At 39.6% G+C, this 17,667-nt stretch overlaps 1 protein-coding gene across 4 annotated transcripts in view; it reads right to left on the bottom strand.

Annotated features, from left to right (window-relative positions):
* Positions 1-14,044, bottom strand: part of LOC111585271 (forkhead box protein J3-like) — an 86,460-nt gene extending 72,416 nt beyond the window's left edge. The window contains exons 1-3 of one of the 4 annotated variants that reach the window (XR_002747812.3): positions 13,698-14,044; positions 1,982-2,105; positions 1,192-1,679 (exon numbers count right to left, since the gene is read on the bottom strand). Coding sequence is in view for 3 of the 4 variants with exons in the window: in XM_023294705.3 (XP_023150473.1) it covers positions 1,192-1,560 (369 nt within the window). In the remaining variant the exon portion in view is untranslated. The remainder of the gene's footprint in view (positions 1-1,191; positions 1,680-1,981; positions 2,106-13,697) is intronic. The other 3 variants (XM_023294705.3, XM_023294706.3, XM_055012627.1) reach the window with 3 other exon arrangements.
* Positions 14,045-17,667: the final 3,623 nt, after the last annotated feature.

The following is a 17,667-nucleotide window of genomic DNA, read 5'->3' as shown; positions in this document are numbered from 1 at the left end:
ATGAGGTTTGTGTATTCTCTGCACATGTCAACCCCCTCGGATGCCAACCTGCATCCTCCAATATAAAGGCCTTCAAAATCCATCCACAGTCTATACATGGCAGCAAATGCAGTAAACACTTTATTATTTAATGTTTAACGGCATCATCACACTAGCAAATAACTGCACAGTCTGAGTGTGAGAAATCAAGCTGGTGGCATCCGGTGTGTTTGATGCAAATAAACATTTTAAATCAAAACTGCACCAGAGGAAACATACATCAGAGAGAGAGTCAACCACAGATATTTGCACTTCCGATGTCTGATGCCCCGACAAAATGCAGTCAGAGCTGAAGTTCTGCAACTTCACAGCACAGAAAAGTCTGCCGATGGCTGCAGCTGACCACCAGAGTGAACTTTTACCAAATGTATGCTGATTTTTTTGTAATCCATATAATTTTATGTACATCTGTAAGCAATATAAATGGGGAAAAAGCTGTATAATTTATGGAAATTCCATATAAGTTGACATGTATGTGAGCAACAGAGATATAAGTTCCAGAGGTGTGACCAAGCATGTATCCAGTAGCAATTCGCTTTGAAATTTAATTTTTAATATAATAAGTAATTTAATTAGAAACTAGAAGATTTAATTGATATGTGAAGGAGCAAATCAAGTGGCATATTGGGACCAAATCCAAAAGAGATCCGAAATAGAGCATTCTAAATAATTCAAAACTAATTTACAGAAAGAACCGAAACCTGCACAACCAATACAACATTCTGTGGTTAACTGTATTAGAAATAGGCACATTATTCTAATTACTGTAATATCTGTGAATCAAATTCCAAAAAGTAACTCATTGAACTGAATTACTTTGTAACATAGACTATTGATTTTCAAACATATTCTCTAAACCATATCAGATCCAGCAGAATATTAAATATATTGAAACACGGAGCTGAAACCTGTGGATGTAAAAACAAAGCCCAACCACACCTGATCAGACTAGCGTGGTTCCGAACCCAATTCTGGTCAATCTACTTGCTCAAAGTGATAGAATTTGCTTTGAATATCAGCCAAAATAAGGGGAGGCTTGCAACCTGAATGTTTTGTGTGATGCAGATGTTTTACCTTCCTGGAATCAGATTCTCTTTCAACCCCTAAGAGCAAAAATCCAAATGACACAGTCGACTTTTCCCATTTTCTTACCTTCCAACCGCTGCCCGCCTCTCTGTAGTAGGGGAAGTTGTCACAGATCCACTGATAGATCTCGCTGAGCGTCATCCGTTTGCGTGGCGAGCCGTTGATGGCGAAGGTGATGAGGCTGGCATAGCTGTAGGGAGGTTTCCCATCTCTGTGCTGCGCCGCCTCCTCTTGGTCCAGCGTCGTTCCCGGGTCCAAATGCACGATCTTCTTGCCAGGCCCGTGCCCGTGGTGGTGCGCGTGGTGGTGGTGGTGGTGGTGTCCATGGTGGTGTCCGTGGTGGTGGCCCGCGTCCGCCTTCTGGATTGCCGCCCTCATGCTGAGCTGGGGAAGCCAGTCCATGGAGGTGAGGCTGCTCTCCAGCTCAGAAGTCATGGTGCGAGTCGGTCGAGGGGTCAAAAGGGGGGGAAAGGTGCGAGGCTCGGCGACGTGGCGTATGGAGGATCTCCTGTTGGCTCACTGAATGGGTTCTGTGCAGCAGTCTTGGCTCAAGCCTGGAAAAGCAGGAGGTTTGTTTACTATGCCTATTCATCTCCTTTAGCTGGAGCAGAAAGCACACTTGGCAGAGACACACAGATGTTAACTTGCACATTATTTTCCGCATACAGTGTAGCTTTGTATAATGGAAAACTAAATATTTTGGCATGTTCATCACTTGGTCTTTACCGTTGCACGTAAAGATGATCTGCAATATAAGCTACGAATATGAAAACAAACTTTCATCAAACAGTTTCACTCCATTACTTATACATTGCAAATCAAATGTGGGGGACTAGTTATGAGTTAAGTGTCTTACTCTTCCCATTCCTTTCCATCTTTCTTTGGGCCAAAGCATCTGGGGAAGTCACCGAAGTGAAAGGTAGAGTCCTTCCCTCGTGCATGTTCACAAGTTCTTCATTTAGCCACTGCAATGGCCGCCGCTGCAACGTACAAACACAAAAACCACACAAGACGGTGAGCTCGCGCTGCCAGACAGCCTTCATAAGATATTAATAACGCACAACCGTTCAACTGGCCTCGGCATCTGTCCAACCCGATTAAAACTCTTCTCTCTTTCCCTCTCTGTGTTCTGTCTATCTGGATTGCCTCGCACTCTCATTCCCTCCAAAGTGGAAATGGCAATTGGATCTGCGGAGTGACTAAAAGCTGGGGAATTGTTTTCACAAGTGCCTGCCAAAGGGGGGGAACAGCTCGGGAGGAATTCCAACCCTCTGGAGGAGCTGAAAGGCTCGTCCCCTTTCCCTCTCTGTCTCCCCCACCACACACACATCCACACACACTCACCACGTTCTCATTCTCCGACTCTCGACGTGCCTCACTCTCCTGTCAAGTCCATGCCCACCCCGCTTCCCCCCGACTCAGACTCTCAGATCCTTGTCAGACAGACACAAACAATGAAAAAAAAAACCTCAATAACCCTCATATTTTGGTAGCTATTTTTAGAGCGACACACAACTTAAAAACGTGTGTTAGAGTGGGAACTTTTTCTCTCTTTTTTTTGGAGGTGGGGGAGCTTTACAAATAGTTTTCGCGTGATTCACGACCAAACAAAGACAATCATTTGGTAAACGCAAGAGAAATTACTCACCAATTGTTCTGGACTTCAAGTCAGTCACAGAACATTCGTAGATTTGTCACTATTGGACTGAGAATGTCATGTAACTGTTACTCATCACAGGAGTGAAGATGTTGCATTCAGACCACGCTCTGATTCAACACAGATAATGGTCTCGTTTAGTGCTTTTGGGAGACAAACGTCCTACATTGTGAGAGATACAGGTGTCCAAAAGAAACGGATACGCAGTGAGCCGATGCCAGTCAATACTTAACAATAGGTGGATGAAATCAACCTCCTAATGATGCAGAAATCCACATCTAAACCTTTATCACCATCCCATGCGGTAACCTTCACGTGTCCTTGAACAACAAAGAGCCTATTGGCCCACGCTTTCTCCATTCATGCTCACTGTACATAATCAAGGTGGGAGAACTTCAATGAGGCTGCCTACCAAGACGAACGCAAACCCCTCTGTTTCTCTTTCCACCAATCCCCCCGGAGAGCCCAATATGCCAGGATAAAATAAATAAATAAAGAAGAAGAAGAAGAAGAAGGGAAATACCCGGCTCCTGTAAAAACCTCGCTTAATTACAAGAAGAAAAAACACATGTTTAGCAGCAGACTCATCAAGCCAAACAAGCCAAGCAGTGGGACTAAAGGAAGGAAGGAGGAACCGAGAGGAGCTATGCCCGACGAGTCCTCTTGCACAACACCACCCCCATCTCCTCCTCAAGGCCCTGCCACTGTGGGAGAAGCCACAGCCAACCCCCTCTTTCAAATCCCAGGAAGCCATCTTAATTAGTGCACCTTTTTTTTTCTTTTTTTCTCATTTCGTCGCTGAAGGGAAGGTAGAACTGCTTAGCCATAGTGGTGGTGGTGGTGGTGGTGGGTAGGTGGGGATGGGGGTGGTGACACACAAGACACAGAACAACAAGTACTTATTTTCCCCTCATTAAAAGAAGGCTCAAGCTGCAAATCCGCCTGCCACAAGCCCCGACCTGCTGCGCCGCCGTGGCTGTTGTTGTCGAGAAGTTTGGGAGCGTGGGCTGGCTGCACGGCGGCACGGTGTAGCTTCGCACCGCTAGCCTGGTGAGGTGTTGGGATGATGAGTAATAGAAGAGAGCAGCCAGAGAAGAGGAGGTGCATGACTTGGCTTCTGGGGAGAGGGGCCCTGCTGGGCGGGTAGACGCAACCAATTACCTAGTCGACTCAGTCAACCGGTCCCACAGTGACTGAACTAACCTCGGCACTGTGCCTTTTGTTTCTGATATCTGCTGTGTTTCACATCAGCCTCAGAGGCCTGCGTGGTATCAGGGGAGAAAAATGATCACTGCAGAGAAGACAGCTTACAGTATATCTCTGCTTATCTCGCGGCTATCAGTTTTCTACGGATACACACTCTATTGTATGGAATGCATAGATGCTAGAGTGACAAACTCTTTCAAATAAGTGTTTCATGCTTTACATGAAGACGATTCATTCATCTCAGGGAACTTTTCATAGTTTCCTTCAGTGCACACTGAAACAGCGACATGTATGAAATAGCTTGAAGCAATACAGAAAAACGACTCTTCTGTTTATTTCGTTGATGTTCCTATAGTTCAAATGTTGCTTTTAATGGGCAAACATTTAAAATGAAAGCAGAAATGCAATCAGCATGCTGTAAAAGAGGCATCAATATAATATAATATAATATAATATAATATAATATAATATAATATAATATAATATAATATAATATAATATAATATAATATAATATAATATAATATAATATAATATAATATAATATAATATAATATAATATAATATAATAGGTAAATGGCAATTTTTAGCTACTATAGACCTCCACATTTGAATTAAAAATTTTAATTAAAAAATAGCATAAAATAAATACATAAATTCAAATACAATAAATAACAATATATTATGATTGTTATTGTTATTATTTTGTAAAATATTGTCATTATTATTAATAATATTTGCAAGTATTATAATTCATGATAATTTATAATACAATATAATATAATATCATATTATATCATATCAATCATATCATATCATATATAAATGGCAAATTTTAGCTACTATAGAACTCCACTTTTAAATTATTATTTTTTATTTTAATTAAAAATAGCATAAAATAAATAAATAAATTCAAATAAAATAACTAATAATATATTATGATTGTGACTGTTGTTGGTATTATTTTATAAATTATTGTTATTAATAACATTTGCAATTATCACAAATAATTCATAATAATTTATAAAATTTAATTGTAACGTACATTTAGGTTTCAATTACAAACGCTACACTTTTATGACATTGCCTTTTTATGGCACCAATTAAAACACTAAATAGGAACATTTTGAAAGGTTCCACATCAAGAATCACCTGATGATAATGTCCATATTTTATCTAACAATAGCAAAATCCAAAATGTATTATTCATAAATAGATTTTTAGTATGTTTATAAATAATTATGCAGAGATAGAGCAGATCTTGTTCCTAAAAGAGGCTCTCCTTGGGTAGGACTGATGATGATTGAGGCACTGAGTGGGCAGTAACGATAAGTAACGCAGTTCCTGCTCACCCTCGTCAAAAAACACAAATCTCAACTTTGTATCGCTGTTCAGGAAACATCAAAAACTTTACAGACGAGGATTTCAAAGAGCTGCAACTGAATGGGAAATAAAGGTGGTGAAAAGGGGCTATTCTGGCAGCTGATCATACAGAAAAGCAGGGTCTGATTAAATAGTTTGAGCGGTTTTAGGATGAATGCGTGCGAAGAGCATACATTTTCTGAGAGAGATGCTTGGCTAACATTAATGGGTGTCAGAAGAGGTTCAAATTATGGTAAAAGGAGGACATGTGGCATCTGCGATTTTTATCTTTTACTCAACAAAAAAAAAAGCGTATAAAAAGTTTTGTAACTTGGAAGTTGTAAGATATTAGCTGGCACTTACAGAGGAGATTACAAGCATTATGGAAAGAGAAGAGCAAGGATTTGGATGTTTATGAACAAGAAATCTTTTTCCCCCTGCAAAGAATTTAAACACATCACTCTGCACTGTGGATGGAGCTTTCACGACTGGGAACATTGTCCCTTTAAAAGAGTTGAGGGTATGTGTGTGATTGAATGTATTCACCCATTAGACTTTGTAGCTGTGATGCACTCACTCAGCTGTATGCATCACTAACAGCTAACAGTCCCCTGCTGCTAGCAGGCTTTTAGACCGAGAGAGGCTTTACAGTTCTGCATTTTAATAGAGAACTTTGAATGGAGTGACGGGGGATGGGTGAGAGAAGGGAGGAGGGGGGGAAGCCAAAGGAAAGAGGCATCAAAATATTTTCAGAGGAAAATGAAGTAATGACAAAATACCCACCCGGAGCGCGCCGAGCAGAGGGGGTTTCTGGGAAGGACTGCCTTGGCAAGGGTAAGGCTAATGTGTCAAAAGAAAGTCTGTAGGCATACTGAGCGCTGTCATGTCTAGAAGTGTGGGCCATTCAAAGCGAGGAGGAAAAGGTCCAAAAAGCAGTATTGAACGTCTTAATTACTTTCTGCTTCAGCACCAGAAAACATACCCCTGAAAAGGTTCAATTATAAGATATCAAGGCAAATCAGCTGCCCTCATGTTGGCTGCTTGCTTATCCCTCAATGGAGCCGGGTTAAGCAATTACACTGTCGACTTATTTTTAAAGGAGACCTGGAGAGGAGTCGACGTGATGCACTGTTTCAAAGTAAGACACATTCTGCGGCCCTAAAGTGACTGGTCAGGCAAATTGACGTCTGAAAGGGAAAATAAGGAAACACTGAGCGATGTGGAGAATGATCATTTATCCATGACAGAGCAACAATTTCATCAGCAGTTTGTGGAAGCTGCTGGTTGACCCGTGTCAAGCAAGTCAATCGAGTGACATCTCAGCTGAAACAGAACGCTCTGATTAACAACATTTTTTTTCCTCGAGCCACAGAGAAAATCTGATTGAAGAGAAGGCAAGAAAATCAGTAGGTTCCAGCAAATCCCTCAAGGTCTGGAATAAAATATTTAACTAGCTAAGCCCACACAGAACATAACACCTGAAAACATCTGCCAAGGTAGAGGGAGTTAGCGACCCAGAAGACTTACTACTACTGACTAGGAAAAAGCTATCAAAATTCTACATTCTGACAACGGCGAAGTTAAAAAGGCATATTTTGTCATAAATAAAACATAGGAGTGCAGCATTTCGGCAAACTCCCCCAACGAAAGGTCCCAAGAGAGAGATGGGATGCTGTTTGTGAACTCATGCTTTGCACTGTAAAGGGGGCTATAGCACTGCGTCACCACGACTACATTCCCACATCCGGCGCTATTCAGAGAGGACTAGTCCTCTTTAAAAATTCATTAATTTACAGCAAAAATAGATTAAAGCACCCAACTGCACCAAGCTAAAAAGTTTGGCTTGTGAATAGCATTAATAATGGAAGCAAGCATCCAAAACCTAGAGGCCCTGGCTCGGAGGCATGGCTGAGGTTTTGTTGCGCTTTATAATGGAGAGTAATTTCCATTTTTTAGAAGTATTACAGCTTTTTGATGCTTGTTTACAATTACATTGTTTTACATGCAAATTGGCTAACAATTGTTACTCATTAAAACATAACCAGCAGAGAACAACACTTCCAGCCTGTGCAAGAAGCAGGGCTTTACATCGGGTTCGCAATGGAGGCTCGGCACAGAACTCCTGTCGCTGGCAGCACAGCTGTTGAGTTCAGTCCAAATGACAGGCCTTTGAAAGTGATCATCCCCCCATCTTATCTTTTACATCTTTCTTTTTTCAAATCATAGCCAGGCTTTACTAACAGAATCAAAGAAGATTTTGACAAGATAAAAGGATTTGCTGCATTTGAATTCAAATTATGTGTACTTTCCTGGGGACATGACAAAAATCACAGTGACTGGGAGCACTCAGAGGACTTAAAGGTACTTAAAAAGAGAGAAAGGCTGCTCTAATGTGCTGTCAAATGTGTCTCTCTCCCAGCCTGATGACATATATATATATATGTATATATATATATATATATATATATATATATATATATGTATATGTATATATATGTATATGTATATATATATATATATATGTATATGTATATATATATATATATATATATTTATATATATATAGATAGATAGATAGATAGATAGATAGATATAGAGATACAGATATATAGATATATAGATATAAATATAGCTAGATGGATAGATAGATAGACAGACAGACAGATGTGTATCTATAGCAGGAGTGTCAAACTTGCGGCCCGTGGGCCAAAATCGGTCCTCCAGAGGGTCCAATTTGTCATTTTGTGTTTTGCTTTATTTGTTAGTTTTACATCGTTTTTTTCATTTTGTGTTGTTTTGTCTCGCTTGCGTTGTCTATTTTTTTTATGATTTATTTTCTTTTTTGTCATTTTTTGTCTCGTTTTGGCATTTTGTAATTTTTTTAGCAATTTTTTTGTTTCTTTTTTGTTTTGTTTCATGTCGTTTCATGTCTCGATTTGTCATTTTGTGTCTCATTTTTTGAATATTTTGTCTTGGTTTTGTTGGGTTTTTTCTGCCTTTTTGTAGATACACTGTGATCTGAAAGTTGTAATGTGTAAATGATAAACCGAGGCATAACATTACTGAAACTTATTTTTCTTGAGAAATATCAGGTTGTTCATATTTTTTTGCAAAAAGATAATTTTCAGTAACATTTTCTGAATGTACTTTTTTGCACTAAAACAAAGCAAAAAAATGGAGTTGTGTTTATTTATTGGTTATTATGCTGTGATATTACTGATCCGGCCCACTGAAGATCAAATTGGGCTGAATGTGGAACCTGGACTCAGATGAGTTTGACACCCCTGATCTATAGTATTGTATCATGGATAGTGAAGTATCATAGATATCACATTAAAACTGCTCATCACTCAATTTCCCATTTTAACACATTGTCTCACTGAGAGGCTGTTAAAGGGTATTCAATACAGGCTCTATATACACAAATACAGTGGGGATCGAAAGTTTGGGCACCCCAGGTAAAAATTTGTATTAATGTGCATAAAGAAGCAAAGGAAAGATGGAAAAATCTCCAAAAGGCATCAAATTACCGATAAGACATTCTTATAATATGTCAAAAAAAGTTTGATTTTATTTCCATCATTTACACTCTCAAAATAACAGAAAACACAATAATGGCGTCTGCAAAAGTTTGGGCACCCTGCAGAGTTTATACCTTGTACTGCCCCTTTGGCAAATATCACAGCTTGTAAACGCTTTTTGTAGCCAGCTAAGAGTCTTTGAGTTCTTGTTTTTAGGTATCTTCGCCCATTCTTCCTTACAAAAGTCTTCCAGTTCTTTGAGATTTCTGGGCTGTCTGTCACACACTGCTCTTTTAAGGTCTATCTATAGATTTTCAATGATGTTGAAGTCAGGAGACTGTGAAGGCCATGGCAAAACCTTCAGTTTACTCCTCTTGATGTAATCCACCGTGGATTTTGAGGTGTGTTTAGGATCATTATCCATTTGTAGAAGCCATCCTCTCTTTAACTTCAGCTTTTTCACAGATGGCATCAAGTTAGTGTCCAAAAATTGCTGAAATTTTATTGAATCCATTTTTCCTTCTACTCGTGAAATGTTCCCTGTGCCACTGGCTGCAATACAACCCCAAAGCATGATTGATCCACCCCCATGCTTAACAGTTGGACAGAGGTTCTATTCATTAAATTCTGTGCCCTTTCTTCTCCAAACGTACCTTTACTCATTCTGGCCTAAAAGTTCTATTTTAACCTCATCGGTCCACAGAACTTGTTTCCAAAATGCATCAGGCTTGTCTATATGTTCATTTGCAAACTTCAAACGCTGATTTTTGTGGTGAGGACATAGAAGAGGTTTTCTTCTGATGGCTCTTCCATGAAGACCATATTTGTACAAGTATCTCTTTATAGTGGAATAGTGTACCACAACTCCAGTGTCTGCCAGATCTTTCTGGAGGGATCGTGCAGTCAAACATGGGTTTTCACTTGCTTTTCTCACAATCCTGTGAACTGTTCTGTCTGATATTTTTCTTGGTCTTCCAGATCTTGCTTTAACTTCCACTGTTCCTGATGACTGCCATTTCTTAATTACATTCCGAACAGAGGATATTGGCATCTGAAAACGCTTTGCTGTCTTCTTATAGCCTTCTCCTGCTTTGTGAGCATCAACTACTTTCAGTTTCAGAGTTCTAGACAACTGCTTAGAAGAACCCATGGTGCTGATTGTTGAGGCAAGGTCAGATGAATCTGGGCATTTAAAACCTTTGAGATTGACATCACCTGGTCTTTCCAGATGATGATTGTGAACAATCCATGACACTGTCAGGTCTCAGCTTTCCAAAGGGGGGAGTGCATGCTATAAACTCTGCAGGGTGCCCAAACTTTTGCAGACGCCATTATTGTGTTTTCTGTTATTTTGAAAGTGTAAATGATGGAAATAAAATCTAACTTTTTTTGACATATTATAAGAATGTGTCATCTGTAATTTGATGCCTTTTGGAGATTTTTCCATCTTTCCTTTGCTTCTTTATGCACATTAATACAATTTTTTACCTGGGGTGCCCAAACTTTCGATCCCCACTGTATACTATGAACTGTGCTTATCTTTGACTGGTTAAACTCTATTATTGCTTTTACTATATGACCACCATATAAACCCTGAACCCAGAAACATCATCCCAGATCCATAAGAGAAGTATTACTACTATTACATTCAGAAGTGCACATGTGCCCAACTAAAGTCTACGGTCAGCTCAAATTAAAAACAAAAGGTTATCGGTAACACTAGATCATAAATCTGCAATATGACAAATCGTATCTCTGAGGCAGAAAACCTATAGCTATTCTTCACATTTATAATCCTTGCATAACAGAAAATAATTGGTCTGTATGTATATATATATATATATATATAGGTCTGACGATTACTTACAAATAGTGATTTCTGACATGACCTAAGGTAATTACAATGACCAGCTGACCTACTAACGTTCTAGTGGCCTGATAATTGCACAGAGCAGGTTCGAGGGCTTCCAGCAGAAACAACTAAGCCCTCCTCCTCTCTTATTCTAACAGCTGCTGCCCCACTATCTTCGAGCAAGGCAGCTCACCAACAGCCCCTCTAGCGGCAGCGTTGGTGATAAAGCGTAGACGAAAAGCTCCCAGGCATCAATCTGTACAACAGCAGAGTGTGGGTGTCTGCTAAAAGCATATTGTTACTTATTAAGTTTTTCATTAAGTAAACACGTCGTTCCAAGGTTAAACACCGATTCTCTATGACGGCGGTGGTATAAAAAGGTGAGCCTACAGTTTGTCTGTTTACAGGCTTCAGAGGTGCAATTAAGACAGAAAAAAACATTTTCTGCACAGCATGTCAAAGAGATTGGATTTTACTTATGAACCACAAAAAAAAAAAAGGGCTTCTGAATGATACATGCTAGCATTGACCGTGCTGCGTTTTTCAATGAATACCACAGAGGCATCAGGATGCAAAGATTCTGCTTCGATTCTATATGTGCTTAAAGAGTTCTCAAAAATTCCAAAAAAAGGGGTAAAAATAAAGAAAAGAAACAAGTGTACGCATTCTTTGCACACATCAGCTGCTTCACAAAACACATATTTGTCAGAAACTGAGAAGTTGAGTGTCTTAACTCCATCGTGTTTTAATTGGGTAGCAAATCATTCTTGGCAGACGCTGAGAAAGAGAGACTGGCTACCCGGCGTTACTCGTGAAACCACACAAAAAGAATACATTACAAGCCATAATGAATATGCAGAGAGACAACATCAAATTTTGACAGCCATGGCCATTTCAAAAACTGGTATATGGAGTTCATCTTTATCAAAGAAACTGAAATGCCTGTAGTGTATCCACAAATAACCCTTAATTCAACTTTCAAAGAGTCATTACTCCACTCGTTCCTCGGCATTGCATTTGCTGACATTGACGATAATTACAACGACCTTTCCGATGATAAAACACAAATCAGTAAAACATTATGAGGGTTCCTTCTCTTCACGTTTCATGAGATTCTGCATAACGTTTTAATGGGGCATTTAGGGAGGTCTATGAGTGATCTACTGAGAAAGTCTACAATGGCAATCAGCAGTGAGTGTGGCAGCTGTTCAGCAATTAAAAAGCCAAATTACCCTCAATCAACACCATTTACAAGCACAAGTAAATCTCAGAGCAAATAATGATGAGAGAAATCTGTTCAGACAGCTCTCATCTTGATAGGAATTAGAGACGCATCCAAATCAGGAGCAGGGTGTTCTCTCAAATGCTTTCTCAGTCTGTCACACACACACACAACTCCCCTTGTCTGTGTATTTTTGGCGAGATGAAGTTGTGTAGTATTGCTCAGTTGTCCACGCTGGTGCAGTATAATGACAGATAATGACTCCTTACATTGTAAGACGGTCACCTTTCATGGTTAGAGACTAAACCTGGTCCATTTGGGGGCAGCCTATGGAAAAGAAACCCACAGTGGAGGAGCGTGACTGCACCATCAACACACTCAGGTTGCTGGAAATTAAAATAAAACTGAGCTGCATACATCGTTGTGAAAAGAAGCTGTGCCATCTTGGGTTAAAACATTACAAAAGTCACATAATTTACTTAAAAATTAACAAGCTATAGTGTATATTAATATATATTGTTTCCACTTTAAAGTAACACCAGCCTGCATGGTGCGTATCTGACTCTTGATATTCTGTAAGTTGCAATAGTGGGAGTCCTTCATAAATCCACCGAGTGGGGCGTCCATGACGTGACATGATGTGTGCAAGTAGAATTCTATGCACTGAAAGTACGTATACACAATGCACACACAAAACTGAAGTAAAAATCTATTACTAAAGAAAAATAATCAACATACATACATGCACACATATACGTGTGCATGTGTATTTGTGTGTATATGTATATGTACACATATATACATAATACTGTATGTATATATACACATAGGCATATATAAAATGTATGTACATATACACACATATACTGTATGTACATATACACACATATATACACATATACTGTATGTACATATACACATACATATACACTGTCTGTATGTATATAAACACTCATATATCCAAACATATACTGTATGTGTATATTCACACATATACATATATGCATGTATGTATATATGCACACATATATACATATGTACTGTCTGTATGTATATAAACACGCATATATACATATTATATATACACTGTATGTGCGTATACAAACATATATATACAAATATATAATGTATGTATAGAAACACATACAAACGTAAATATATATATGCTTATATAATATAAACGTATATGGAATACATAATGCTGTGAAACAAAGTTAGTTAGTCCCATGAACCTCCTTAAACCAATTAGTGTGACACATATCTCTTTCTGTCACTTTTCCAATCCAAGAATTCCAATTCCAAGAATCGTGTTGAAAATCTCTACATTTTCCACATTTAACAATCCAAATCTGATGAGCTGGGAGTCATCACTGTGCAACTTTTGGGTTCGTCAAACTGTTAAGTCTCCACTGTTATCACTTCTCCAGTCCTGTCAGCTGTGAACTGTCCTCTTCCACATTTGCGTGTCGGGCTCAATTTACCGCTTGGACAATTGTTTCTCCTTACTAAAGCCCCTCTGCAGCCCTCTGCTATGCCACTGGAAACACTAAACTCTAAACTTGGGGTAGTTGACTTTACCACACGGACACTGCAAAGACAAACCGCGTCTGCATGCATGCACATAGTGACAGGCAGAGAACTTGTCATGGCCTGCTAAGTAAAAATTTTTTTTTAAAAAACACACAAAAAAACGCTATCTTTTCGTAACATTTCTTCTTCAAGCTTCATGAGCAACATTCAAAAAAAGACTCACCGTGGTGTATGTTGGATATGCTGAATATGAACCGGCTCAGACTCTCTCTCTCTCTCTCTCTCTCTCTCTTTTTGTACTCAGAAGCTCCAGACGCCGATTCTGCACTTGAAAATTCCCCCCTCGAAGACAAAAGCTCCCCACGGTGGTTCCGGCGCTGTCACTCGGGGACTGCGGTGCTCGGAGCGGCTGCAGGCGTCCAGCTGACCGCCGCTGTGGTCACTCGGCCGGCATGACGGCAGGGTCTCGACCCGCTATTCGCGTTTGCTCCGGCAACATGAAGATCCCGGGTCTGTGTGCTCCGCTCGGCTGCTAAACCACCGGAACTACTTCCAACGCCAGCCGGAGCACGTTGAAGATGAATTCATGCACCACAATAGGGAAGGGGGAGAAGGGAAGGGAAAAAAGACAAAATGAAATCACATCCATTTAACTAGTTCCCAATTTCAATATTAATGAGATCCACTAGGACACGCCTGCCATAATTATGACTAAAATAATCAGCTGTAATATTAATCACCAGCAGGCTGAGGCATGTTTTTTTTTAATTTGTTGAAATATTAGACGAACCAAAATCAGCATTATTAAGATTATGGCCTATCTGTGACTTTTAATGTTTCATAAAATACAGAAAAGCTGTCCGTGTTGCATCCAGATGCCCAAAACACAAAATGTTGATGCTTCACAAAGCAAGATAATGGCATCTGCTATATATATTACACCATTCTGCAACAAATCTGCAGCTTCCTGGTTTGTGTCCTATCTGTTATAGCTGAAAGATTCCTGTAATTTGTTGATTAAATATGAGCATAGGCCTGTTATGAAGGCACAGCACACCCACCTGGAGAGGACATCAGTCAGGGCACCTTGTTCCAGCTGAATATTTTTCATCTTCATATGATTAGTTCGACCTCATAAATGCATAATCTTAACCTGAAAATGCATATTTAAGTGTGTAATCTCAGATTTCCTTTGCTGCAGGATGTCTGTGCATACTTGTTGCATGTAAATGTTGGATGTAAATGCACATTTCGAGTGACGCATCTGTTTTTCAATGTTCTCAACAAAGACATCCACTGTCAAATATACAGTACATATATGTTCCACTCAATTCTAAGGCTTAACAGTCCATCCAACAAGGACATCTTTTGTGAAGTGGAGCTGCTGCAGCATCATAGTTTCCTCATAGGCACTATGTGAGTTAACGTAAAGTAGCTCAGTTCTATTAGATATAGGCAAAAAAAAAAAAGCCATGACAGTGGCACAATCCAGATCTGTGCAGAGACAGTGGGTTTCTACACATTTTGCTTGGCATGTGTAAATCCCTGGAACATTTAGCTCCGTAGCTCTCTGCAGAGGCTTCAGCAACCAGCTAACTCCATAATCCCATAATAAAGCTTGTCATCTGCATGTATCCAGAGAAGATTCAATTATTCGCACAGCAGGTCAGAATGTGGAAACATACAAGTCTGATGTAAAGTAGTTCCTGTTGAACGGTGCTGCTTGAGCTTTGAATTAAACTGATTGTTTTCACATTGTTGAGAGGAGCAGCTTCAGCTACAGATTACATGCAGCACAGTTTTGAGCACAAACTTCCTATTTACAGGAAATATTCAGGCTATATCTTCTAAAATACTCCTATAATTAGATTTACATTAAAGTCTCCGCCCAGTTGAAAACATGCTTTGCTTACTGTTGTCACCTGTGTATCTAAATGTACATACATAATTCTACTGGAATCTTTGTTTTGGACTTGCAAGCATCGTTTTTCGGCATCACAGCCAGGCTAAAATCTAGTTTGCTGTGCAGGAGGCTTATGCAACTATGATGTGAAAACCTGAAACCTCTGGTGCACAGACAATGGAGTTTACACTGAATTACGAGGTGTTTTCTATTCGAAAGTCCAACTTTGAGAATGCACAAATTTGAGTATTGAATATATTTTGGCTAAATTAATATAACTAGGTGTCATTTTATGAATTGAAGAAGGTAACTGAACTTTTTTTCTGACACATCCAACACAATTCATCCTTCCACAGTTTTTAATGTCTCGCTGTCTAGACAGATCTGTAGGATTATTGTAAATACTGTGGTCAGAAGTCAGAACAAGTACATTTTTGATCATTATGCTAATATATATTACTATTATTAGAAGTACATGTCAGAAATATAGTCCTTTACTGAGCTTTTAACAGCCAAGACTTGACACAAAACGTGAGTTTTTTGTCTGTGAGCCTGGTCACGTGATTCTCCAGTACTAGGGCCATAAACAACTCAGTGCTGCACTCGTCTGGATGGTGGGGTTCCTTGCAACGGTTAGTGGAATACTTACTGGAAGTGGACGGTGGTGAGGCAACAGTACAGTCTATCTGTGTTTAGGTAGGTGTTAGGAAATTCTTCGAAGTCGAGAGACAAACGAGGAGGCAGACTCAGAGACACTCAGATGGTTTCTGTTGAGAATAAGGTTTACTGACGTCAGGAGAAGTGATTCGACAAAGCAGAACATTCATGTGAGCACTACCAGCTCAAACACTGAGGATTCTCTTCGACCTTGGGTATATAAGGAGTTGGGAGGAATGCCATATTTAGATTACAGCCCAATATGGAGACAACTTGTCTGCTCAAGAACGTCAACGAGACAATATCTAATCATAACCAGCTTCTGCTTTTCTCAGGGTCATACTAGGGACAGAGAGGGAATAAACATGCTGTCAGCCTCAGATTAGGAGGAAATAGGGTCAAAGGAGATAACCTGTAGGATAATCTGAAGTGACCTATAAATTCTACAACTTGATTTAAGGTGACCGAAAGATATTCTGGGATGTCTTCCACTAACGGCTGCAAGGAAATACCACAATAAGAGGAAAGAGAGTATTTTTCCCTTCACAGAAGATAGATAGATAGATAGATAGATAGATAGATAGATAGATAGATAGATAGATAGATAGATAGATAGATAGATAGATAGATAGATAGATAGATAGATAGATAGATAGATAGATAGATAGATAGATAGATAGATAGATGGACTGATGGATGGACGGATGGATGGATGGACACAGGAGTGACTGGGTCACAGGGGTCACTAATGCTTTAATACCTTTGGATTGTTGGGGACTCTGTTCTAAATTTGTATTGTCTCTTACTTTCATACTAGAGCAGGTTGTCCACTGATCGCAAGATTGGTGGTTCAGTCCCTGGCATGTCTTGCCCTGAAGTGTCCTTGGGCAAAACATTGAACCCTAAGTTTCTCCCGATGGCAGGCACCTTGCATGGAAGTTCTGTCACCATTGGTGTGTGAGTGTATGTGTGACACTTTGAGCATCAATAAACCAGAAAGGTGCTATATAAGTGTAGATCATTCACTAAGTGATATGAGATGACATATGTTGTGAATTGGTGCCGTTTAAATGAATCTGAATTGAACTAATGTCACTGGGACCACCTTAGACTTCACCTTCCACATGATTTCATTTTAAGAAATGGAAACTATAAACAGGAGGTGGGTAACCGTCCTCTGGGCCAGTTGTTGTAATCTGTCAGTCCACCACCAGAGGACTCTCTAGCCTAAGACAACGTGTTGCTGTAGTTCAAAAATCCTGAGGCATCTTTTGTTGAATGTGCACCTATGTTTTGCATCAATTTAATGAAACATCCTTAAGCATTGGGAACCATGAAGAGCCAAATGAAAACCGACTCCATTCAAAGTACAGCTCATTCTACGTGTGTTAACACTGAAATTGGCCTTCTCATGTGTCTCATCCTTGCAAATTGCCAGCCTGTTTTGCAAGCTTGACCTCATGGCCAAAAACAATGGATGGTTTGTTCATCTCGTGATGGCAAAATGTGAACAACTGCAGCTGAATGCCCTGTGCTGAGTCTCTATCCAAACACTGATGGGCTTCTTATAATTAGATTAGCCTGCTTTTGTTGTGTTGCTTTCATTCAATCTCCACATTTACTCCATAATGCA

The sequence above is a fragment of the Amphiprion ocellaris genome, chromosome 8, assembly GCF_022539595.1.
Source record: "Amphiprion ocellaris isolate individual 3 ecotype Okinawa chromosome 8, ASM2253959v1, whole genome shotgun sequence".
Taxonomy (NCBI): domain Eukaryota; kingdom Metazoa; phylum Chordata; class Actinopteri; family Pomacentridae; genus Amphiprion; species Amphiprion ocellaris.
The sequence above is the reverse complement of the archived record's forward strand: the minus strand, read 5'-3'. Positions and strand labels throughout refer to the sequence as shown.